The following is a 25,674-nucleotide window of genomic DNA, read 5'->3' as shown; positions in this document are numbered from 1 at the left end:
TGACGACTAATGCTGGCATTGATGTTAGCTCCCTGGTCCTTGCTCTTTTTAGACAGAGTTAGTTGGTAGCCAGAGCTCTGTCACTATTTTTCCATTTGAATGATTCATGTCTGGTCTCTGCGATCTCCGCTTTTTAAAGTGTGAGCATGGAATAAATCCAGAGCAAATCTCTGTAAGTTTTATTAACTTAACAATTAGCTTCTTTATTTCAATTTTAAAGATCGATATATTTTTTGGCATGTTTTAAATTTCCTATCAAGTTCTCAGGCTTCAGGGGGGGCTGGAGGGAGATGTCCCAACCCCATCGGTCCCTCATGGCATTGACTCCCCCCTCCCCCTGCTCAGTTGCCTAGAATGTTTATACTGTGGCAGTGTGTGTGTGTGTGAAGAGTCAATGCCCCTTTAAGCAGTTGCTGCTGGGTTAACAGACAAGCACAGATGTCATTCCGATAAAACCTAAAGGAATGTTGGTAGCTGGCGTGTATAACTACATAAGTATGGGTGTGGTTCCTCGTCGTGTCGTAACAAAACCTATTTGTATCAGATTTAACGTTGAAAAATAAAACAGAAAATCTTGCTGTCGCAAACGATTTTGAGTAAATGTCGTCAGTCTGGCTCTGCTGGCTTTAAGGTAGGTTTTCGTGGATCATTAACAAAAATATCCTGGCGTCCTTGACATTTTTTTGCTTGTCCAGACTGGTGAGGCTTAATTTAGTTTCTCTCTCCTTCCGCCGAGGAATGGCAGTTTCTAAAGTCTCAATTTCCGAAGCCAAGCTCTGCTGTGCCATCTGCCTGGAGCTCCTGAAGTCTCCTGCCACCATTCCCTGTGGCCACAACTTCTGCATGGAGTGTATTGGAAGGTGCTGGCTCCAGGATGGGGGTTCAAAGACCTTCAGATGCCCTCAGTGTAGGGAGACATTTAACTCCAGGCCCCCCCTCTCCAGGAACACCATCCTCTGTGAGATTGTGGAGGACTTCACCAACTCTGATGCCCCATCCACCTCCACTTCAAAGAGCACCCCTGACCCTCAGGATGTCCTCTGCGATTTCTGCACTGACCAGAAGCTGGAGGCCGTCAAGTCTTGTGTGGTTTGTATGGCCTCATACTGTCAGGGCCACCTCCAGCCTCATGCCAGCAACCCTGTTTTCAGGGATCATCGGCTCATTGATCCCGTCAAGGACATCGAGGGGAGGAAGTGTCCAAAACATCGGAAGCCTCTGGAGGTCTACTGCAGGACTGATCAGATGTGTGTCTGCTGCCTGTGTGCCATCAACGAGCACCGGCAACATGAAACCGTGTCCTTGGAGGAGCAAGCCGGCGAGCTAAAGGTATAACTTGAAAAACCTGCTGCATACTTGCATGTACAGCGGGACGGGTATGTACACTGGTTTGGAAGAAAGATAGGTAAGTTAACCCTTTATGATTTATGAGTTGAAATCCTGTGTGAAGTCAGCTTTGAACAAGTCTGTTGCACGATAAAATATTAAGCCCTGGCACAACAGAATGTGATATAAATCCGTCTGCTGTTGGGACCACGTCAAGCAGTTTATAGTTGAAGGGGACCCAGCTGAGGTTTTATCTGAACTTTGTCACTCACTGACCAACCCGCTGTAATTAGTTTAGTTTTAGTGTAGTTTAGAGATATAGCATGGACACAGGCCCTTCGGCCCACCGAGTCCGCACCGACCAGCGATCCCCGCATATTAGCACCACTAGGGACAATTTACATTTATACCAAGCCAATTAACCTACAAACTTGTACGTCTTTGGAGTGTGGGAGGAAACCGAAGATCTCGGACAAAACCCATTCAGTTACAGAGAGAATCTACAAACTCTGTATAGACCACACCCATAGTTAGGATCGAACCCGGGTCTCTGCTCTGTAAGCGCTGTATGGCAATAGCTCTACTGCTGTGCTACCATGCCCCCCTAGTTGTTCAACTTACTGTTGAACTGTCTTACATCAGATTCCCAGAAAACATGCTATTTTGCTCCTAAATGGCTCTTCATTGACAATTTTTAACTGATTGGCATCTGCTTAATTCCAGTATTTTTAAGTGATTGATAATCAGACTGTCATCTAGAAACAGATTTCTCAGGTGCAGAATCTATGATCTAAGCACTGCCGCACTTTCCTGGAATTATTTTGTTTCTACAGACACCCAGTGCAGGGTTTTGAACATCTGGCATTGAGTGATTCCACTTTGTGGAATCTAATTGAAGGTTTGGGTAGTTTGTTGTAGAATTGCAGATACTTGGTAGTGAGCTTTTAGTTAAAGGATGTGTGTGGTTTATATATAGCCAGGAGGAATCGTCAGGTTGCAATGACCTTCTAAGAAACTGTGGAAAAATTGGCAACCATTTTAAGTGGGAAAGAAGTAAACATTGGATGGAGGATGAGCGTAATTAACCCAGATCACAAGATCATGCATTGCCAGATAATGAGTGAAACAAGCTGAACCTAGGTGTGGATCAAGCACTGATCTTGCCTTTAATCATGGCTTTGTTGATTATTAACAAGCCATTCATGTTACAGGTGTTAATCTCTACTAACAAAAAACAACCGGCATGTGTGGAGAGAGAAAAGCAAGATGAGTCTTTCCAGTGATGACCTTTCATCAGAACTGGCCAGATTTGACACAAACTGGAACAGCTGGTTTTCTGAAATTGTTAAATTCAGTGTTGGGTCTTGTGCGCTACAGTAGGAGATGGTTGTGGGAATGGTGGAGAATGTTTAGGGGAGCAGTTGGGATTGTGGATGGGATAGTGGTTGAGATTGAGATGGGTAGAGTTGGTTGGTGTTGGCAGGTTGAGGAGTGGGTGGGATTGATCGGGAGTGAGAAATTGGTGTTGGGGAGTGTATGGGCTGGATTGGGATTGTGGCTATGTGCTTATTGCGGTTGAAAGATTGCCCTCAGGGAAATTAGTTTATTGTCATGTGTACCGAGGTACATTGAAAAGCTTTTTGTTGCATGCTATCCAGTCAGGAAAAAGACGACATCATTACAATCAAACAGTGTGAAGATACAGGATGAAGGGAATAATGTATAGTGCAAGATAATGTCCGATTAAAGATAGTCTGAAGGTCTCTAATGAGGTAGATGGTAGGTCAGGACCATTCTCCAGTTGGTGATAGGATGGTTCATTTGCCTGATAACAGCTGGGAAGAAACTGTCCCTGAATCTGGAGGTGTGCTTTTTCACACTTCAGTACCTCTTGTTTGATGGGAGAGGGGAGAATTGGAAGTATCCGGGGCGAGACTTGTCCTTGATTATGCTGGTGACCTTGCCGAGGCAGGGTGAAGTGTAAATAGAGTCAATGGAAGTGAGGTTGGATTGCGTGATGGTCTGAGCTTTGTCCACAATCCTCTGCAATTTCTTGGGGTCTTGTACAGAGCTGTTCCCAAACCATGCTATGATGAATGCCAATAAAATGATTTCTATTGTTGGTGAGAGTTGTTGGTGATTTGCTGAACCGCCTGAGTCTTCTAAGGAAGTGGTGGTGTTGGTGTGCTTTCATGGCCATTGTTTCCATATGGCTTGTCCAGGACAAGTTGCCGGTGATATTTACTCCTAGGAACTTGAAGCTTTCAACCATTTCTACTTTGACGCTGTCAATGCATGTGTACTGCTTCGCATCCTGAAGGTGAGTACTATCTCCTTTGTCTTGCTGACATTGAGGGAAAGATCGTTGCCTTGAAGCTTGGTTACGAGATTCTCAATCTCCTTCCTGTACTTCGTTTCATCATTGTTTGTTATCCAGCCCACTATGGTGGTGTTGTCCACAAACATGTAAATTGAGTTGGTTTATATTTGGCTGCACAGTTGTGAATGTATAACAAAAGCATGCAGATACAGCAGGCAGTAAAAAAAGCTAATGCCATGTTGGCCTTCATTGCAAGAGGATTTGAGTTTAGGAGCAAGGAGGCCCTACTGCAGTTGTACAGGGCCCTGGTGAGAGCGCACCTGGAGTATTGTGTGCAGTTTTGGTCTCCTGATTTGAGGAGGTTCAGCAGGTTAATTCCCGGGATGGCGGGACTGATATATGATGAAAGAATGGGTCGACTGGGCTTGTATTCACTGGAGTTTAAAAGGATGAGGGGGGATCTTGTAGCAACATATAAAATTCTTAAGGGATTGGACGGGTTAGATTCAGGAAAAATGGTCCCCATGTTGGGGGAGTCTGGAACCAGGGGTCACAGTTTAAGAATAAGGGATAGGCCATTTAGGACCGAGATGAGGAAAACCTTTTTCACCCAGAGAGTTGTGAGTCTGTGGAATTCTCTGCCACAGAAGGCAGTGGAGGCCAATTCACAGGACATTTTCAAAAAAGCGTTAGATTTCGCTCTTAGAACTAACGGAATCAAGGGATTTGGGGAAAAAGCAGGATGGGGTACTGATTTTTGATGATCAGCCATGATTGTATTGAATGGCGGTGCTGGCTGGAAGGGCCAAATGGCCTACTCCTGTACCTATTTTCTATGAATAAATATGGGGGCTAAGAGTGCTTTCTTGCTGAGCACTAGTGTTAAGGATTACCATAGAGGATGATTTGTCACTATCCTCACTGACTGTGGTCTGTTCAGGAAGTCAAGTATCCAATTGCAGAGTTGCGTGCTGACACAAGGTTCCACGAGCTTGGAGATGAGCTTGGTTAGGGTAATGGTATTGAAAGCAGAGCTGTATAGACGTCTGACGTCGGTGTCTCTCTTATCGGGGTGTTCCAAGGATGAGTGTAGGGCCAGGGAGATACATCAGCTGACACCTCCACTCATATAGATAGGGTGGTAAAGAAAGCTTTTGGTATGCTAGCCTTTATAAATCAGAGCATTGAGTATAGAAGCTGGGATGTAATGTTAAAATTGTACAAGGCATTGGTGAGACCAAATCTGGAGTATGGTGTACAATTTTGGTCGCCCAATTATAGGAAGGATGTCAACAAAATAGAGAGAGTACAGAGGAGATTTACTAGAATGTTGCCTGGGTTTCAACAACTAAGTTACCGAGAAAGGTTGAATAAGTTAGGTCTTTATTCTCTGGAGCGCAGAAGGTTAAGGGGGGACATGATAGAGGTCTTTAAAATGATGAGAGGGATAGACAGAGTTGATGTGGATCAGCTTTTCCCTTTGAGAAAAGGGAAGATTCAAACAAGAGGACATGACCAGAATTAAGGGACAGAAGTTTAGGGGTAACATGAGGGGGAACTTCTTTACTCAGAGAGTGGTAGCGGTGTGGAATGAGCTTCCAGTGGAAGTGGTGGAGGCAGGTTCGTTGGTATCATTTAAAATTAAATTGGATAGGCATATGGATGAGAAGGGAATGGAGGGTAATGGTATGAGTGCAGGCAGGTGGGACTAAGGGAAAAAAGTTGTTCGGCACGGACTAGAAGGGTCGAGATGGCCTGTTTCCGTGCTGTAATTGTTATATGGTTATATGTTTAAGGGAGGTGTTAATTGTGGTAAATCTCAACATAACTTACCTTTGAACCCAGAGCTGGGAGTTGATGTCTAGCCCCTGCACTTAAATAGACTGAACCAGCTTCTGACACACTGCTGTAGGAGAACCACTAATCATCATATGTAGAGACTTGCAACATTTATATCTGTCACTGTTCTTGCCCATAAGACACTAACACATAAGCCCAACACTTTGGATCATGAGAAAAGTGTAGTGAAACTTCCTGTTTCATTTCTGGAAGCCTGGGTCCCAAAAAGGTCCCAGATGCTGAATGTAGAGAGCCAACTGGTCAGAGACACTCAGCAAATTCAAACAAGAGAGGTCTACCATTCTGATCAAAAGAGTAGTGAGAGGTATTCAGTGCACGGAGGTGGTAATCTCATTGGCCTGCTCGGTCCCTGTTTGCTTTTCCCAAAGCTGGCAATATCTAGTCCATCATCCATGTGCCAATGGCTTTGCTGAATCAATAGACATGATAACATCTGTAGAAATTGACACATCGAGTTGCACTGGATTCAGATGGCAATGGTCCAAGGCTGTGTGGGTCAGAGAGCATGGGAGTGTCCTGTGGGTCACAAGGCACTGGATTCAGGTAGTACTGGTCCAAGACTCTGTATGGGTCAGAGCAGGGGCACAAGAGTGAGAGCTGGGCAGGATGTCAGTAAGATAGAGGACAGGGAAGCTTTGAAAGAGTACATGTCAGAGGAGAGTAAAGCAGAGGAGACTGGGAGAAGGTGAACTTGGTGGCACGTGAGTGGGATTTTCAACGCAGATAGACTGAATTCTTTAAAAATTGACAGCAGTTATTTGAAATCTGTCTCAGTTCAATTTCCTTCTGCTGAATTCTAAGAGTTTTTCAATCGAAACGGTGGACATCGGGGTTAGAGGGGTGTAGTTGGAGAGAATTGCAGTTGCAATGCAGACGTGTCCAGATTGATTTAGAGGAACAGACAAGCCACTACTGAGCCACGTTGGCAATGTTAGATCAAAGACCAAAAGCTTGGTCATGAGGTCGGCCCAAGAGTGAATAGAGGAGGAGAGGGGAATGTAAACCTAGAGTGGTTAAAGGAGGGAATTCCACAACTTAGTGCCAGACCAGAAGAAGGCTTGAGCAGCATAGTCATAGCGAGGAATAGCACGGAAACAGGCCCATCAAGTCTGCGTCGACCAACACATTGGTGAAGGGCAGATTTTAATTGTGATTCCGCGGGTGATTTTGGATACATTGTCAACTTTAGTCGAGGGAAAGCCACAGAGAAGACAAAAGACATTTTAAAGGCACTGGTGTGGAATTTCTCATAATCGCAGCAAATATGATGGAGGCAGAGTAACTAGGAGGATGGAGTCTTTGCAGAAGCCGGATGGGAGGAGGTGTAGTCCAGATAGCTTTGGAAGTCACTGTGCTTATTGCGGATATGAGCTAACCTGACACGGAGATAGGAATGTCACGAGAGGGATGGGCACATACGGAACATGTGAAAGCATGGAAATTGGCAGCAAAATTAATTACAGTTTAACATTAACATAATGGAGAAAGAATTGAGGCAGGGGAACTGAACAAGACTGAAACAAAATCTCTCCATGCTGAATGTGAGTTCTCATCGATCAGCCTTTCGTCTGGTGAAAGGAGGTGAATGAGAGTGATGGTGGATGGGATAGGAAAGATATAGAGGGAAATAGAATTGTAGATTCATCAGAATGGAATCAGGCCATTCGGCCCAACTCGTTCTTGCTGACTGAACTGCCTTCCTAAATTAGTTTCATTTTTGTTCATTTGGCCCATGTCCCTTTAAGCCTCTCTCATACATCCAAAGATCTGTCCAAATGTCTTTTAAACATTGTAGTTGTATTCCCTCCACCATGCAGAGACACATATCCATCACTCTCTCTGTAAAAATGCTGCTCCCCCACGTCCCCTATAAATCTTTTCCCCTCTCACCCTAAGCCTGTGTTTTAGTTTTAGTCTGCTCTGGGGAAAATACTGTGTATGTTTATCCTATCCATGATTTTATAAACCTCTAAGTTCACCTTTCAGCCTCCGGGGAAAACGGCCCAAGCATAACCAGTCTCTCCTTATAACTCGAGCCCTTCCTGTCCTGGCAACATCCTTATGAATCTTTTCTGCACCCTCTCTAGCTTTATCACATGCTTCCTCCAGCAGGGTGACCAGAACTACACACAATACTTCAGGTGCAGCCTAACTAATGCCTTGTACACATGTAATATGACAATAGCTTCTTCCCCACAGCCATCAGGCTATTAAACTCAACAAACAAAACTCTGAACATTAATAGACCATTATCTGTTTATTTGCACTTTATCTGTTTATTTATCCCTGTGTGTATATATTTATATAATGATATATGGACACACTGATCTGTTCTGTATTCATGCCTACTATATTCTATTGTGCTGAAGAAAGCAAGAATTTCATTGTCCAATCTGGGACACATGACAATAAACTCTCTTGAATCTTGGATCCCAACTTGTGTACTCAATGCCTCCACGGATGAAGGCAAGTGCTGTTGGACATCTTTGTCCAAAGCATCTGTTTCCATGTTATATTACTCTATGAATCTAATTTTAAATCAAAATTGTTAAAAGAGAAGGCTTATTAAAACTATTGGAAAAACTTAAAGAACTAGGATACTCACCAAAAAGCAGAGGGAGATGAAGAAGGGTGTATTGTGGGGTGATGGGTGGAATCGCCAAGGAAGGACAGTTACAAAGGATAGAACAGAAGGGAAACAAGGGCAGAGTCAATGGTACAATCCCTCAGTGATTATGGTTACAGAGAGGGGGCAGTGAAGTCTGAGTGCACAAAGAGGTCAGTGTGACACAGTGCATGTAAAGCTGGATGTGTCCAAACTAGAAGTTGTTGCAATACAAGGCCAGGGGTGATGTGTGACTGGGAGTTGGGATGTGGTAACAGAGTCTTAGAAGAGCTGAAGAATAAGTGGTCAAGATGGAGGCAACTTGTAGAAAAGTAGCAAGATTCAGGTATTAAGATGAAGCTAAAGGCATCTAGATCAAGGTCCGAATCAAAATATTTAATTTGCTTTTGATGTTGATCTTAATCTTGATCTTAATTTTGGTTTTGATTTTGTTTAAACCAAAGGAGAGAAGTCCCATTGAACAGCTGGGTCTGAGAAAGGCATGGTCATGGAGGAGTTGGTGGAGTCACCCACACAATCTGGAACAGCCTGTAGGACCCATATAACCATATAATAACCATATAACAATTACAGCACGGAAACAGGCCATTTCGACCCTTCTAGTCCGTGCCGAACACATAATCTCCCCTAGTCCCATATACCTGCGCTCAGACCATAACCCTCCATTCCTTTCCCATCCATATAACTATCCAATTTATTTTTAAATGATAAAAACGAACCTGCCTCCACCACCTTCACTGGAAGCTCATTCCACACAGCTACCACTCTCTGAGTAAAGAAGTTCCCCCTCATGTTACCCCTAAACTTCAGTCCCTTAATTCTCAAGTCATGTCCCCTTGTTTGAATCTTCCCTACTCTCAGTGGGAAAAGCTTTTCCACGTCAACTCTGTCTATCCCTCTCATCATTTTAAAAACCTCTATCAAGTCCCCCCTTAACCTTCTGCGCTCCAAAGAATAAAGCCCTAACTTGTTCAACCTTTCTCTGTAACTTAGTTGCTGAAACCCAGGCAACATTCTAGTAAGACCCATTGAGTTTGTGCTGACTATCCAGCCTACATTCACACTATTCCTATTTCATTATCCCCACATTCCCATCAAGTCCCGCGTTATTCCTCTGGACTACACACTTGCAGTGACAAATTAACTTACCAATCCGCACATCTTTGAGGTTGAATAGGAACTGGAGCACTCGGGGGGGGGGGGGGGACCCAGAAGGTATAACGTGCAAACTCCGCACCGGCAGCAGCAGAGTTCAGGCCCTGCGAAGCAGTCTGTGTTATCAAAAACTATGTAAACTCACCAAAATATTTCATGGTTTGGAGATCAAGCAGAATGCAGAGCTGTTGGTCTTTTGCCATCAATACCATTGTTGCTGAAGGGTTGATACTACTATTGGGAACTTCCCCCCAAGTTTTGTCAACCAACCCTGATTTGTGAACCAGTGTTCTGGCGTACCTCCAAATCCTTGTAGACCAGGGCATGGATATTCCATAGGGTGAAACATAGCTAAGAGTGCAGTTGTGTTCGACTGTAAGGAAAGATCGGCGAAGGGCAAAGATTCCACAGCAATGCACCAGGCGCAGTGGTGTTGAGGCAGTGCGGTTGATTCTGACTACCTAAGACAGCTACTCAGTCCGTTCCCCCAAGATTGCTGACCTCAATATTTAATGTTTCAGAAAGAACTCCATGGGCGTCAAGAGGAAATGGACGCACGGATACAGGAGACAACAGACGAAATCGGAAAATTGAAACAAAAGGTTGACTCAATTAAAGTAAGCAATTGTGCCGTATTCTACTCCCCCCCCCCCCCATCCCCCATACCTCACACCCCCCACCCCCGTCCACTCTGACTGTTCCCCTCCACCCTCTGGTTCTACTACATTTCACTCCCCAGCTTCCTTATCAGATTTCAACCATATGTACCTTGTTATCACGTCCAGCCTTTGTTACTATCTATCTCTTAAAAAATAAATACACAGTGCTTGAGTAACTCAGCTGGGTAAATGTGCAAACATTTGGTTACAGGGTAAATGTGCAAACATTTGGTTACAGGGTAAATGTGCAAACTTGATACGGGCAATGCCCAAGGTCAGGGTTGTACCCACCCCTGTGGCGCTCCAAGGCTATGGTTCAACCAGCTGCACCACTGTGCCACCTAGTAGAAGAACCTTGTTATTGTGGGAACAAATCAACGATGCTTGAAGCCCAGACTCTGAACGTACACAAGTGTGAGTGCCACCTATACACTGCAGCTCGATCGCTGAAGTTATGTTGGCCTTGGTACCATAGAGGGGTGGACGTGGGTTGAGCAATTTCCTGCTGGTTTGTGATCATTCCAGAGGAGAGATGCAGCGCTGGGGATGACAAAGATTGGGAGAGGTGTTGGCTGATGACCCAGCTTTATTTGATACAGTCAGAATTGAGATTGGCTCTCTTTGGCTTTGATAGCTAAGATCATAGTTTCTCTAATGGCAATTTGTCTCCCCGTCATGAAATAAATGTAAGATGGTGATGAGCTTGTGAAGGGTGCCCCATAATCTCTCTTAGCTGACTGTGTTAAAGGTTTCATTGTGTGCTATCACTGGTGCTGATGTATGTATTTGTGGTGATTTTCAGTGCACCGTACTACAGGTGAAGCAGCAAGTTAAGCAAAAGTGCACCCAGCTGGTGGCCGTTGTTGAGAAGACGCAGAGGGATGCGTTGCGCTTTCTTGAGGAAGAGGAAGGAGGTGCGGTGAGTCAGGTGGAGGAATCATTGATGCAATTGCAAAACAGCCTTGCCGGGCTGCAGCAGAACAGGACGCAACTGGAGGCTGCCCTGAAGAGTGAAGACAATCTCCTTGTATTGCAGGTAAGGCCCTTCGGCACATCCAGATGCCTCTATACAAAGTGCTGGAGTCACTCAGCGGGCCAGGATGGGTCTGGGCCCATCTTTCGGGTCGGGACCCATCTTCAGACTGATTTCCAGGTGGCGCAGGGTTAAAAAAACTGGAAGCAAGAAGTGGGAGCCAGATGTAAGCTCCTCATAGTGGAATAGGAGATACTATTCCTCCAGTTTTGCATGTGGCCTCACTCTGGCAATGAAGGATGTCCAGGACAGAGAGGTCAGAAGAGGAATGGGAATGGGAGTTAAATTGTTTAGCAACCGGGGATCCAGTAGGTTTTGGCGGACTGAGCGCAAGTGTTCGGCGAAGTGAGCGCCGAGTCTATGCTTGGTCCTACCGATGTACAGAAGCTCACTTCAGGAACACCAGATGCAGTAGGTGAGGATAGAGGAGGTGCATGTAAACCTCTGCCTTACCTGGGAGAACTGCTGGGTTCCTGGGTAGAGTCGAGGAAGGAGGTATTTAGGACAGGTGTTGCATCTCCTGCGATTGTAGGGGAAAGTACCTGATGAGGAGGTGGTTTAGATGGAAAGGGATGAGCGGACCAAAGAATTGTGGAGGGAGCAGTCTCTGTGGAAGGCAAAAAGAGGTGGAAATGGGAAGATGCGACTGGTGGTGGGATCATGTTGGAGGTTGCGGAAATGACGGAGGTTTATATATTGAATGCCGAGGCTGGCATCACTCCCTGACGAGCTCAATGCGTTTTACACACGCTTTGACAGGGAGAACACTGATGCGTCTTCCCGAGCCCCCATTCGCTGTGATGGTATTTCAGTCACCGTCACAGAGGCCGACGTTAGAAGATCCTTCAGAGGGGTGAACCCTCAGAAAGCACCTGGACCTGATGGCAGACCCAGTCGTGTTCTTAAAAACCTGTGGGGACCAACTGGCTGGAGTTTTTACGGACATTTTCAACCTCTCACTTCTGAGGTCTGAGGTTCCCACCTGCTTTAAAAGGGCATCAATAATACCGGTGCCCAAGAAGAGCAAGGTGACGTGCCTCAATCGATCAGTGGCACTAACGTCAGTGGTGATGAAGTGCTTTGAGAGATTGATTGTGGTGCATATCAACTCCAACCTGGACCCACTGCAAGTTCGCTTACTGCCACAACAGATGGACGCAGGTGGATGCGATCTCACTGGCTCTCCACTCCGCTCTGGACCACTTGGACAACAAAAACTCATATGTCAGGCTGTTATTCATTGATTACAGCTCGGCATTTAATACAATCATCCCCTCCAAGCTGGTTATCAAGCTTTCAGATCTGGGTCTCTGCACATCCCTCTGCAATTGGATCCTCGACTTCCTCATCCACAGACCACAGTCTGTCCGAATTGGTGGAAATGTGTAATCCTCGATAACAATCAGCACGGGAGCACCTCAAGGCTGCGTGCTCAGCCCTTTGCTTTACTCACTCTGTACTCATGACTATGTAGCCGGACATAGTGTGAACTCCATCATCAAGATTGCCGACGACACCACTGTTGTGGGATGTATCACTGATGGGGATGAGTCAGAATATAGAAGTGAGATCGACCTATTGACCAAATGGTGCCAACACAATTATCTGGCTCTCAACACAAGCAAAACCAAGGAACTGATTGTGGACTTTGGAAGGGGTAGGATAGAGACACACAATCCAGTTTACATCAGTGGTGGAAAGGGTCAAGAACTTCAAATTCCTGGGCGTGCACATTTCCAAAGATCTTTCCTGATCCGAGCACACTGATGCAATTATAAAGAAAGCACATTATTGCCTCTACTTCCTGAGAAGACTACGGAGAGTCGGTATGTCAAAGAAGACTCTCTCGAACTTCTACAGGTGCACAGTAGAGGGCATGCTGACCGGTTGCATCGTGGTTTGGTTCGGCAACCTGAGGGTCCAGGAGCGGAAAAGGATGCAGAAAGTTGTAAACACTGCCCAGTCCATCATCGGCTCTGACCTCCCCACCATCGAAGGGATCTATCGCAGTCGCTGCCTCAAAAAGGCAGCCAACATCATCAAGGATCCACACCATCCTGGCCACACACTCATCTCTCTGCTGCCATCGGGCAGAAGGTACAGGAGCCTGAAATCTGTTACATCCAGGTTCAGGAACAGCTTCTTCCCCACAGCCATCAGGCTATTAAACTCGCCAACAAACAGACTCTGAACTGTAACAGCCTATTGCACTTTATCTGCTTATATATGTGTATATTGAACTGAACTGTTCTGTATTTTTGCTTACTTATTCTATTGTGCTGCAGCAAGCAAGAATGTCATTGTCCTATCTGGGACACATGACAATAAACTCTCTTGACTCTTGGTGGGCTGAAGGTTGAGGACCAGGGGAACTATCCTTGTTCTTTCTGAGAGGAGAAGGAGCAAGAGTAGAACTGAGTAAACAGAGGAGACATGGGTGAGGGATCCATCCATAACAGAAGGGGCAAAACAACGTTTACTAAAGACTGAGGACTGGGGTGTGAGAAGCGGTGTAGAGGTAGTGTGGTTTAAAGAGGGGGAAGGGCAGCTGGACCCAGTGGTACCATTATAGCAGTTCCCTGTTGGTAGAGGGGGCACCTAATGTTATTACCTATAGGTGTATGTAGTTGACTTATCTGCCAACCAATGTAGCCTATAATGGCACCCCACCTAGGGCTGAAGGCTCATCATTACCTTTATATCCTCATCTTCGAGTATTGTGCCAGTCTCTCCACTACTGTTACAAGGCTGAATTAATCCAGTTATACGTCATTTCCAAACACCAAGCTGGTAAGAAATCCACTTGGTTGAGTTCTGGGCTGCACAGAGTGTATTGTATGCCTTTGTCCTGAAGATGGACAATGTTACTGACCAGAGAATGTGGGTTAGCAAGGGTTGTGAGCCTGGCTCATAGTGAATGGCTGAATCAGCACACAGGAGGGTGCATCAATAGGTGAGGTGGCCACAGGGGACATGCCTGACAAAGGGCTAGAGGAGGGCATCATCACGTTCATCTCTGAGACAGGGCTGGAAGGTGGAGGGAGCTTTGCTCCACGCCTCGTTGCACTCCGCCCGAGTTCAAGTATTTAATATTGCAACACAAACGGATGTGACTCTTATTTTAACTGATGCAATACCAGATCTAAATGACTAGAACCATTGAATCTACTGCCTTTTCAGCCCAGGATGAATATTATGTTTGCTTGCATGGGCAGTTAAAAACTCTTAATCCACTTAAAATGCTCAGCCTATATTTCTTCAACCAATCCGTGATTAGGTAAACCCTATGCAAGATGGACTGAATTGAGCATAAAAGGTACAACCAGCCTCCGGATGTTCCCCCTTCATCTCAAGGTTGCAGTGGTCAGCGGATTAGCTGCACCTAATACATGATGTTCTGGACCACTGCCGCAGTTGACGTTTTAAGATAATTACTATGTCCATAGGAGTTCGCTTTTGGTGAAGGTGACTTTATGGCTTTATTGTAGATTAATAAATGTAAGAATTTAGTCCTAGCTCCCTTTGCCAATGATACATCATGGTAATGTTTGCTTTTCTGATATTGATGTCCACAATAATGGCTGTGACCACATTATTTGGAATCCTACCACACAGAAAGCTGTTCTTCAGGTCTGTCATGACTGGGTTGGCTCTTTGGAAAAATGATTGCAATTTAATCTCTATGATGTTGGGGCTGTTCTTAATGCGAATGGAGCCCTAACATAACAAATATCCTTGCTGCCTGGTCGATGATGGAATTAAATGGTCGGGTAATCACCCAGACAAATCGCTGGCAGGTTAGAAAGGCATATGGAGTCTTTCTTCAAGGGAAATGGCTGCTGTTTTCACCTAATGAATGAATAAATGAATGGTTTATTTTGGTCATACATTAAAAAGAACAAAACTTTTGTGTGAATATGAACCAACACTGTATCCATTTCACACAACGTTCACATAATCAATGACCGAAAAAGAAATAGGCTGAAGCCACAAAGCTTATTTTTGCCTATCCTATACAATCCATAAAATAACCCAGAATATCAGCATTACATAGGAAATTAAAAAAAAAAATTTAAATTCTAAATTGTAATCCTTACTTATTTTACATTTTAATAATTTTACATTATAATCCTTAATTATTTTACATTTTAAGGCTTTTTTGAAACTCAACAGAGAGCTACAAAATTTCAACTCATCACTAAGCCCGTTCCACAATTTGACTCCCAAAACTGAGACACATCTATATTTAACATTGGTTATCACTTTACATGTTTCAAAAATACACAACCCTCTTAAATTATAATGTCCTTCTCTTAATTTAATTATTTTTTTAATACTAACAGGAAGGCTTTTATTCCAAACTCGGAAAAGTATTTTTAATGTCTTTACATGCACAATATCCAAAAATTTTAAGGTACCGGACTTTATGAATAATGGATTTGTAGAGCTAAACAATGGTCATGGCACTTGATAACAAAAATAACTTGCAATCATTTTTGGGATGTGCTCTCCAGGTATACAATTACAAATGCCTAGTTTTCATAGAACATTGAACAGTACAGCACAGGAACAGATCGTTGATATTAAGTTAAACTCATCTCATCTGCCTGTACATGATCCACTTCCCTCTATTCCTTGCACTTTCGCGTGCCTATCTAGAAGTTGTTTTTGTTCTTTAAAAAAAATTATGGACAGGCATGGGTTGTTTTCTCTGGAGAATTGGATTGTTTTCTCTCATTCTATAAGTTTGCTTCCTTGTGGTATATTTACACATATTTAATATAATTTATAGATATGATAGGGAATTTCACCTCATGACTCCTTCGAATTAATGTTATTTTCCCAGGAACATCAGTGTTTGGACAGACCCATGAAGGCTTGCTCTTTGCTGCCTTACCAGGATGGTGCCAAATTTCTGGCTGTGGAACGTGCCATGAGTGAACTGTCCCATTATATCACGCAGCAGCTGCACACCTGTTTCAATCCACATCTGGATCACGAAGGCGCCAAAGGTCAGTCGCACAATGCAGCAATCCGCATGGCACAGGGAGGGCAGTGCCACCTAAGGTGAATCCTAATTTGAGGAAGGACATCTTTGCTATTGAGGCAGTGCAGCATAGGTTCACGAGGTTAATCCCCGGGATGGGGGGACTGTCATATGAGGCAAGATTGGAAAGACTGGGTTTGTATTCACTGGAATTTAGAAGGATGAGAGGATATCTTATAGAAACTTATAAAAGGACTGGACAAGCTAGATGCAGGAAAAATGTTCCCAATGTTGGGGGAGTCCAGAACCAAGGGCCACAGTCTAAGAATAAAGGGGAGGCCATTTAAAACCGAGATGAGAAAATAAAAATCACCCAGGGAGTTGTGAATTTGTGCAAAATCTCTGCCACAGAAGGCAGTGGAGGCCAATTCACTCATTGCATTTAAAAGAGTTAGATAGAGCTCTTTGGGCTAGTGGAATCAAGAGGTATGGGGGGAAGAAGGCAGGCACAGGTTACTGATTGTGGATGATCAGCCATGATCACAATGAATGGTGGTGCTGGCTTGAAGGGCCGAATGGCCTCTTCCCGCACCTATTTTCTATGTTTCTATCAATGTTTCTATGTTTCATGGTTGAGATTCTATACGAGGTTATTAAACAATGTAAAAACAAGGAACTGCGTAATACACGACACAAAGTGCTGGAAAAACTCACCGGGGCAGGTATCATCTCGAGAGACCATGGATAGGTGACATTTTGGGTCAGGGCCCATCTTCAGAATGATTGTGCGGTGGGTGGGGGGTGCAAAGAAAGCTGGAAAAGATGAGGGGATGGACAAAATCTGACAGGTACTAGGTTGATACAGGTGAGGAGGGCTTTTGATAGGCAGAGGGTTGGACAAAGGCCAGAGATGAAAAGGCAGAAAATGTGCAACAACAGTATTGAATATTGCGAATTGTAAAGCTAAAGGAAAGAATTGTGAAGCTCGCATTGAACAGTACTGGGGCTAAAATACAGCCATCAATTAAGGCTTGGCTAATGGGCAGTAAACATGGAACATAGGACAGTACGGACCCTTCAGCCCATTCTGTCTGCCAACCCAATGCCAATTTAAACAGGGAGTAGGAATGAATGAGTAAATTTTGTTAAAATTTGGTGGTTCCTCATATCTGATATCCAACATTTTCAAACTCTGAAAAATCAAAAAACTGCAGAAGCTAGAAATTAGAAGTAAATTGCTGGAAACACTCAGCAGGTCGGGCAGCATCTGTAGTGATACAAGTAGTTAACATTTCAAGTCAAAGATTGTTCATTAGAAGTGGGAAGGAGAGAAAGAACAGAGTTGCAGAGTGATGAATGAGTCAATGGGGAATATTGCAGATGGGGCGAGGCTGGGGTTGCCATGGAAATAAGGTGTAGAGGTCATCAAATCCATGGATTAAGGGAGAGAGGGAGGGAGATAAGTTGTGAACGATTAAATTGTGAAATGCCGGCAGGTCAGGCTGTGCTAATGGAGCCATTATCACAGATGGATAACTTATAGCAGTTTTCTTAAGGGCCTGTCCCACTTGGCCGTCATTTGCGCGTCACGCAGATGGCGAGCGAAGATTTTGTACATCCCAGAATCCTGGGACGCCGCGCGCGACCGTGCGTCACTGCCTATGTCACCACACACCATGCGCGCATCACGTGTCACGACTCTGGATCTGTCCTGTGGATGTTTGTGGCACAGTTGGAGCAGGCATCTGGCATGAGCAATGAAGAGCAGCAATACTCTGGTCTGTATTAGCCGGAACTGTACAGAGGAAGGTTCAATCAGTATTGACACATTTAAAAAAAAAATTACTGGGATGTAGAGAAGATTTACGAGGATTTTGCCAGAACTTGAGGACCTGAGCTGTAGGTAAAGGTTGAGCAGGAGGATGTGGGGTGATCTTATAGAGGTGTACAAAATCATGAGAAGACTAGATTGGGTAGATGCACGGAGTCTCTTGTCGAGAGCAGGGGAATCAGGAACCAGAGGACATGGGTTTAAGGTGAGGGGGGAAATATTTAATAAAAGGAGTAACTTTTTCACACAAAAGGTGGTGGATGTATGGAATGAGCTGCTGAAGCAGGTAATTGGAGCAGGTATTATCGCAACGTTTAAGAAACATTAAGATGGGTACTTGACAGGACAGGTTGAGAGGGATATGGGCCAAATGCAGGAAGGTGGGACTAGTGTAGATAGGACATGTTGGCCGCATGGACAAGTTGGGCTGAAGGGCCTGTTTCCACACTATAAGACTCTATAACTCTGTTGTACACTCAGACTCCCATGTCATGTTCCTTACTGTTTTTGTGTTTTTTTTTATAATGCTATTGAAACACAAACTAAACTTAAATTATAATGTTGCCTTCCAGCTTCAGGATACAGTCCAGCACTGGCTGTGCCTCGAGTGAAACAGCAGACACAACATCCTTCGTCTTCCCGGACACCTGGTCATGAAGGTAACAGTGTTAAGCCTGTACTGTACGTCCTAATAATGGCTTTTGGGCAGAGTAGATGAGTTTCATTCTGTATCTATCCGAGTTTAGTCCTGTTTTTTCACTTTGAGTTTGAGATTAGTTTATTGTCACGCTGCCCCAAAAGTGTTTGTCAGGGTAGTTGTAGAGAGAACTTTATTTCTGCACTGGGTTTGTTTGTCAGGATAACATAGAGGGAACATTACTCTGTTTCTAAGCAGTGCCGAACTTATACTGAATGTGTTTATGAGTCAGTGAGGAGGAAGCTTTATCTATATCCAACCCATGCTCTAGCTGCCTTGCAAATGTTTTGGGTTTTATTCCCTACTCTCAGTTTCAATATAGGAAAGGAACATGTTCAGCAATGTGAACCTAATTTGATTTCTGTTCTGTACACAGATCTTGAGGTCTCGGTCTCCCTCAGCCCACCAGACACACGTGTCATGGAAACAAAACCAGACTCCATCTGCAAGAGAGCAGAGTATTTACACAGTACGTTTGCATCTCTTATTACTGCGTATTGAAGGACGTTGGCAATAATCACACTGGAAAATCAAAGAATGGTCCTTGGGATGCTGTCCCACCTGTAGAGAATTAGCTGGTCACATAGGTCATTGCAGGGCCGGCCTTAAGCCGATTTGACCGATTGCTCCCAATTGGGCCCACGCCTAAGGGGGGCCCCGCACTAATGTTCCGTATTTCGTACAGAAATACGAATTCTCTTTGTTAAATAAAGATTTTTTTTTAAATTCGCCATCCAGATTTTTTTTTTAAACGAACATGTATAACAACCGCTGTACAGCCATCAGACACAAACAATTTGTTAACTAGTACTGTTAGCACTTCTTAACAGCAAGTAGTTAACAGGTTGTTATACAATGTAATCAACGCATCCATCCACATTCCTCAGTAAATGTTATTGTGTTTTGAACAAGTATTAATGACGCCGTGTTCCTTTGAATAAAATTCACGCGGCGTCATTAATACTTGTCTAAAACACAATTACATTTACTGAGGAATGTAGATCCATGACAGCGCAGCGGCCTCTGCAGTCCGTTTGTCTTTTTGTTATTTTTTGTCCCGTTTTAATGTAGTTTTTATTATTTTTTTGATGGGGTATGTGTGTGTGTGGGGGGGGGGGGGGTGGGGGCGGGGGGGAAACTTTTAAAATCTTTTCCCTGCACGGAGAACCCGTCCTTTTCCCTGTCGGGTCTCCGTTGTCGTTGGGGCTGCAACGTGGAGCGCCCTCCAGCAGGAACGTCCTGGGGCTCCAGTCACGGAGCTGCGGAGCTACTCACCATCATGGAGCTGGCCGAGTCCGGAGCGGGTGGAGCTGTGGTGGAGCGCTGCTGTGACCCGACCCCCGGAGATTCGGAGGCTTACCGCAGGTCTGGCAGACAGTAATATCGGGAGCCCGCGGGTCCCTGGTGGGAGACCGCTTTTCGAGGCTTCCGCAACGGCGACTTCTCCCGCCCGAGTAGCGGGGTCGAGGAGTGCCTGGAGCGGGGCCTTACATCATCGCCCGGCGTGGCTTCAACGGCTGCGGGACTTTGCTAGCTTCCGCCGGGGGCTCCAACAACAAGACCCGGAGCGTGGCCTTGCATCACCCGGCGCGGCTTTAATGGCCGCGGGACAATTGCCATCGCCCGACGGGGGCTTTGACTCTGACATCGGGAGGGGAATGGGGAGTGCAGGGGAGAGATAAGTTTTTTTGCCTTCCATCACAGCGAGGAGGAGATGCGCTGTGATGGATGTCTGTGTAAATTGTGTTGTGTTTTGGGTCTTTTTTTTCATGTGTGTATGACTGCAGAAACAACATTTCATTTGAGCCTCTATGAGGTTCAAGTGACAAATAAATTGTATTGTATTGTGTATTGTGTGTATGAGTGAGGGCCCCAGACCGCGAGAAGGGGCTTCTTCTTGGTGTGCAGGTTAGTCATTCACCTACCGACCCACGTTGTGTCTCTCTGTGTTTTGTTCTCTCCCTCTTTCTTTCTCTCTCTCCCGCTCCCCATCTCGTCTCTCTCTAGCTCTCCCACTCCCTCTCTCTCACCCTGTCGCCTCGGCATTCCCGGAATCATTGACGTTTTGCGGTGGACAAAAATGCTGGAGAAACCCAGCGGGTAAGGCAGCCGCCTTGCCCGCTGAGTTCCTCCAGCACTCTGTGTTTTTTGTTTGGCTCTGAAGTTGAAGGTGGCTCAGCGGGACGGGCATGGGCTCTGGGGAGAGGGTTGCGTTTCTGGTCGAGACCCTTCTTCAGACAATCACAAGTACTCTCACCGACGAGAGTTCAGTTCAGTCTGAAGAAGGGTCTTCTCTCCAGAGTCGCTGCGCTGCCTGTCATGCTGAGTTACTCCAGCTTTATGTCTATCTTCAATTTCAGAGAAATACAATTTCTCACGGGGGGCTTATAACATCTCTAAACCCCTCTGGGACCCTCTGAACACATCTAAACCCCTCTAAACACTTCTAACCCCATCTGAAGCCCTCTAAACTGTTTAAACCCCTCTAAACTAGGAGGCTGCAAGGTGACTTGGATAGGCTGGGTGAGTGGGCAAATGCATGGCAGATGCAGTATAATGTGGATAAATGTGAGGTTATCCACTTTGGTGGCAAAAACAGGAAAGTATACTATTATCTGAATGGTGGCCGATTAGGAAAAGGGGAGATGCAACAAGACCTGGTTGTCATGGTACACCAGTCATTGAAAGTAGGCACGCAGGTGCAGCAGGCAGTGAAGAAAGCGAATGGTATGTTAGCATTCATTGCAAAAGGATTTGAGTATAGGAGCAGGAAGGTTCTACTGCAGTTGTACAGGGTCTTGGTGAGACCACGCCTGGAGTATTGCATACAGTTTTGGGCTCCTAATCTGAGGAAGGACATTCTTGCCAAAGAGGGAGTATAGAGAAGGTTCGCCAGACTGATTCCTGGGATGTCAGGACTTTCATATGAAGAAAGACTGGATAGACTCGGCTTGTACTGGCTAGAATTTAGAAGATTGAGGGGGGATCTTATAGAAACTTACAAAATTCTTAAGGGGTTGGACAGGCTAGATGCAGGAAGATTGTTCCCGATGTTGGGGAAGTCCAGAACAAGGGGTCGCAGTTTAAGAATTTAGGGGAAATCTTTTGGGACTGAGATGAGAAAAACATTTTTTACACAGAGAGTGGTGAATCTCTGGAATTCTCTGCCACAGAATGTAGTTGAGGCCAGTTCATTGGCTATATTTAAGAGGGAGTTAGATGTGGCCCTTGTGGCTAAAGGGATCAGGGGGTATGGAGAGAAAGCAGGTACAGGATACTGAGTTGGATGATCAGCCTTGATCATATTGAATGGCGGTGCAGGCTTGAAGGGCCGAATGGCCTACTCCTGCTCCTCTTTTCTGTTTCTATGACTGCGTCCAACTGCTGTCTGGTTCGTTGATCGGTTTGCTAGATATGAACTGTTTTGGGAGAGAAAAATGCTCACAGCAGACCAAACGTGGTAAACAGAAATTGGTCAGATATTGAGCTTTACACAGTGAGAAATCATGTGAAATAATCACTGAATTTTATTTTAAATGAATGTACCTACATGTTATACTGTTTAGTTTGGAGATACAACTAGATAGTTTACTGAGTTCGCACCGACCAGTGATTTTTGTTTTCCTATTTGACAATATTATTTGGCGGCTAATCCATCCCTGTTTCTAAGGGGGTTGCATCCAATCACCAACCAGCTTGCCTTAAAATTCCCGTCCAATCCACAAATAGGTCTCCTCCCGTCCAATCAGCCGCTGTCTCCAAGGGCATTGTGTCCAATCACATAATGCAGTTTAATGGTAATTAGCTGCTACGGTAAAGGTTGTAAGCCAGTGGAGCTACTGACAGTCAAACGGGAGGGAGCAGGAGAGATTCACATAGCACCTAGTGTACAATTTCATAATATATACTAAATAACTGGGCTGACATACCTTGGCTGTGAATCTGGGGTTCACCAAAATTGTTCCCAATTGGGCCCCGCACCCTCTAAGGCCGGCCCTGGGTCATTGCCCACCGGAACTGCTGCCTGTAGGTCCAGCTAAGATGAAGATACATTAATGGAAAGAGCCTGGCTCCTTTTTGCCAATCATGTGGTGCCTATTATGACATCAGAATGTTCAACAGTGCTTTACAGCCACTGTTGTAATGTAGGGAACTGAAAATCGACTCGTTGGAAAATTAAGCTGATGGATTGGAAAGAAGAGTGGGAAGAGTATAAACATAGACCAATCAGCCAGAGTGGTCTACATTTGCATGGTACATTTTATGTGACTCCAGCTGAGGACCTCAAATCTTTTTCTACTCCTGGCCTTCATACAGGGTCTGTTGGGTCTGGTCAGGCTTTCAACATTAGAACAATTAAAGCCACAACACGGTAAAAAGCAAAGAAATCTCAAGTGGCCGTGTAACACAGGGAAGTACATTAACACTAGATTTTTGCGCATGGCTGGACCGTACCCCAATATCCTCAAGACCGCTATAAGGATCAGAGCATTAATTGTTTTCTTCTGTGCCCCCAGATGCCCTTTGTTTGACATTTGACCCCAACACAGCACACAAGCATCTTCTCCTCTCGGAGGACAGCTGTACGGTGACGGATGTTGATCCCGACTGTGTCCCCTATCCTGAACACCATGAGAGATTCAACGGCTTCCCCCAAGTTTTGTGTGCCCAGGGCATATCGGAAGGCCGCTGCTACTGGGAGGTGGAAGTGAATGGACACTGGGCGGGAATTGGAATCACCTACAGCGGAATTAGGAGGAAAGGGTCGAATATGAGCTGCCTGATTGGGCGGAACGATCTCTCCTGGTGCCTCTTGTACAGCAACAGCAAGTTCTCTGCTCTTCACAATAAACAGGAGGTCATCCTCCAGTCAGGGAGGCAGCAACGGATTGGGGTCTATCTTGACTACTCTGAGGGGACACTGGAATTCTTTGGTATCGGTAACACAATGAGTCTCATACACCGATTCAAAACTGTTTTTACAGAGCCTGTGTATCCTGCATTTTTTGTATTCCTGGGAACATCCCTCAGTATCTGCCAGCTGAGTTAGCAAAAGTTATTTCAGGGAGAATGCATGTTAATTTAGGCTGGATGTTTCGAGAGAAAGGCAATCTCACCAACTGCTGTCTGCCATTCCCACATCTAGGAATGCCGCCACAAAAAGAAGGGGGAATGTGGATCTCAAGGTGATGAAAGATGGATGCACTTAAGAGGAAGTTACATAAGTACATGAGGGAGAAAAGAATTGATGGAACTATTAATAGATTCAGCTGGAGCAGAGTAGAACACTTCGGAAAGTGTAGTAGTGACCAGTTGGGCCTAATTCCCAGTTTCTGCACTGCAATGTTCCTTTTCCAAGGTAACAATCTCACCAATGATGCTGTATAACAATGCTGTAACAGCCAAACAATGGGTATCATAGAGCAGTGGTAGAGTTGCTGCCTTACAGGGTTGAACTGGGTTTTGGGTTCAACCCTGACTATAGGTGCTGTCTGAACGAAGTTTCGACGTTCTCCCCGTGACCTGTGTCTGTTTCCTCTCACACTAAAGACATACAGGTTTGTAGGTTAATTGGCTTGGTTAAATTGTCCCTGGTGTGCATGTGTGTGTGTGGGATAGTGTTATTGTGCGGGGATCGCTGGTCGGTGCGGACTCAGTGTTTCCCCGCTGTATCTCTTAACTGAACACTCCAATTAATGTTAATATTTAAGGAGACGGCACGGTGGCGCAGTGGTAGAGTTGCCGCCTTACAGCGCTTGCTCGTGTAACATCTTACCATGTCTAAAAGCCCAACAGAAATAAAATAATATATTATTAATGCCACCACACAAGGACCCAAACCATTTATTCAGTATCAATTTAACATTTTCAAAATTGAATTTTAAACTCAAATCATTTCAAGACAATAGGTGCAGGAGTAGGGCATTCGATCCATCGAGCCAGCACCGCCATTCAATGTGATCATGACTGATCATCCACAATCAGTACCCCATCCCTGCCTTATCCCCATATCCCCTGACTCCGCTATCTTTAAGAGCCCTATCCAGCTATCTCTTGAAAGTATCCAGAGAACTGTCCTCCACCACCCTCTGAGGCAGAGAATTCCACAGACTCACAACTCTCTGGGTGAAAAAGTGTTTCCTCCGTTCTAAATGACTTACCCCTTATTCTTAAACTGTGGCCCCTGGTTCTGGATCCCCCGACATCGGGAACATGTTTACTGCCTCTAGCGTGTCCAAACCCTTAATAATATTATATTTCAATAAGATCCCCTCTCATCTAGCGTGTCCAAACCCTTAATAATCTTATATGTTTCATTAAGATTTCCTCTCATCCTTCTAAATTCCAGTATACAAGCCCAGCCGCTCCATTCTCTCAGCATATGACAGTCCCGCCATCCCGGGAATTAACCTTGTGAACCTACACTGCACTCCCTCAATAGCAAGAATGTCCTTTCTCAAATTAGGGGACCAAAACAGCACACAATACTCCAGGTGTGGTCTCACTAGGGCCCTATACAACTGCAGAGGGACCTCGTTGCTCCTATCTTGTTATGAAGGCCAACATGCCATTTGTTTTCTTCACTGCCTGCTGCTTACTTTCATTGACTGATGACAAGGACCCCCCAGATTCCGGTGTACTTCCCCCTTTTCCCAACTTGACACCATTTAGATAATAATCTGCCTTCCTTTTTTTGCTACCAAAGTGAATATGTAATGTGATGTGTCTTTTATTTTACTGTTAAATTAATTTATGTCAAACGTTAAATATTGTTGCTAAGTTATACTGAACTGATTTAAATAGACTTCAACTAAAGTTGGAGAAAAATAACGTAAACTTTTGAAATGTGACTGGCAGCATGAATAATAAAGAAATTATGATATGCGTCACAGAAGAGTTTGAGGCTATTTCTGAGTGAATGGGAAGTTTTGGAAGAACTCGGTGGGTCGGAGAGCATCAGTGGTGGGAATGGACAGTCGATGCTATGGTCAGGACCCTTCGGTTAGAACCCTTCTTCAGAGAAATCAGATTCAGAGGTAGCAGCTGATCTCAGTCTCTCATTTTTTTACAGTGATAGTCATAAAGCTGTATAGCGCAGAAACAGGCCTTTTGGGCCTCCTTGTCCATGCTGACCAAAATCGCAGTGGATGATAACAGAGAAAGGATCATGTCAGCTGCC

The 25,674-nt window shown here is 44.9% G+C and overlaps 1 protein-coding gene across 2 annotated transcripts; it reads left to right on the top strand.

The window, feature by feature from the left end:
- The first annotated feature begins 434 nt into the window (after nucleotides 1-434).
- LOC116988074 (E3 ubiquitin/ISG15 ligase TRIM25-like) lies at nucleotides 435-23,952 on the top strand. Of its 2 annotated transcripts, XM_033044523.1 has the most exons (8): nucleotides 435-631; nucleotides 737-1,329; nucleotides 9,809-9,904; nucleotides 10,749-10,982; nucleotides 15,826-15,991; nucleotides 18,370-18,456; nucleotides 18,871-18,963; nucleotides 23,012-23,952. In XM_033044523.1, the coding sequence occupies exons 2-8, from the start codon at nucleotides 739-741 to the stop codon at nucleotides 23,542-23,544; spliced, it is 1,800 nt and encodes a 599-aa protein (XP_032900414.1). In that variant the 5' UTR covers nucleotides 435-631; nucleotides 737-738; the 3' UTR covers nucleotides 23,545-23,952. The 2 variants fall into 2 exon arrangements, with proteins under 2 accessions (XP_032900414.1, XP_032900413.1); XM_033044522.1 differs by having other exon boundaries at nucleotides 435-1,329.
- The last annotated feature ends 1,722 nt before the right edge of the window (nucleotides 23,953-25,674 follow it).

This window comes from Amblyraja radiata, chromosome 26, assembly GCF_010909765.2.
Source record: "Amblyraja radiata isolate CabotCenter1 chromosome 26, sAmbRad1.1.pri, whole genome shotgun sequence".
NCBI classification, from domain to species: domain Eukaryota; kingdom Metazoa; phylum Chordata; class Chondrichthyes; order Rajiformes; family Rajidae; genus Amblyraja; species Amblyraja radiata.
This window is presented reverse-complemented; position numbering and strand designations above follow the sequence as displayed.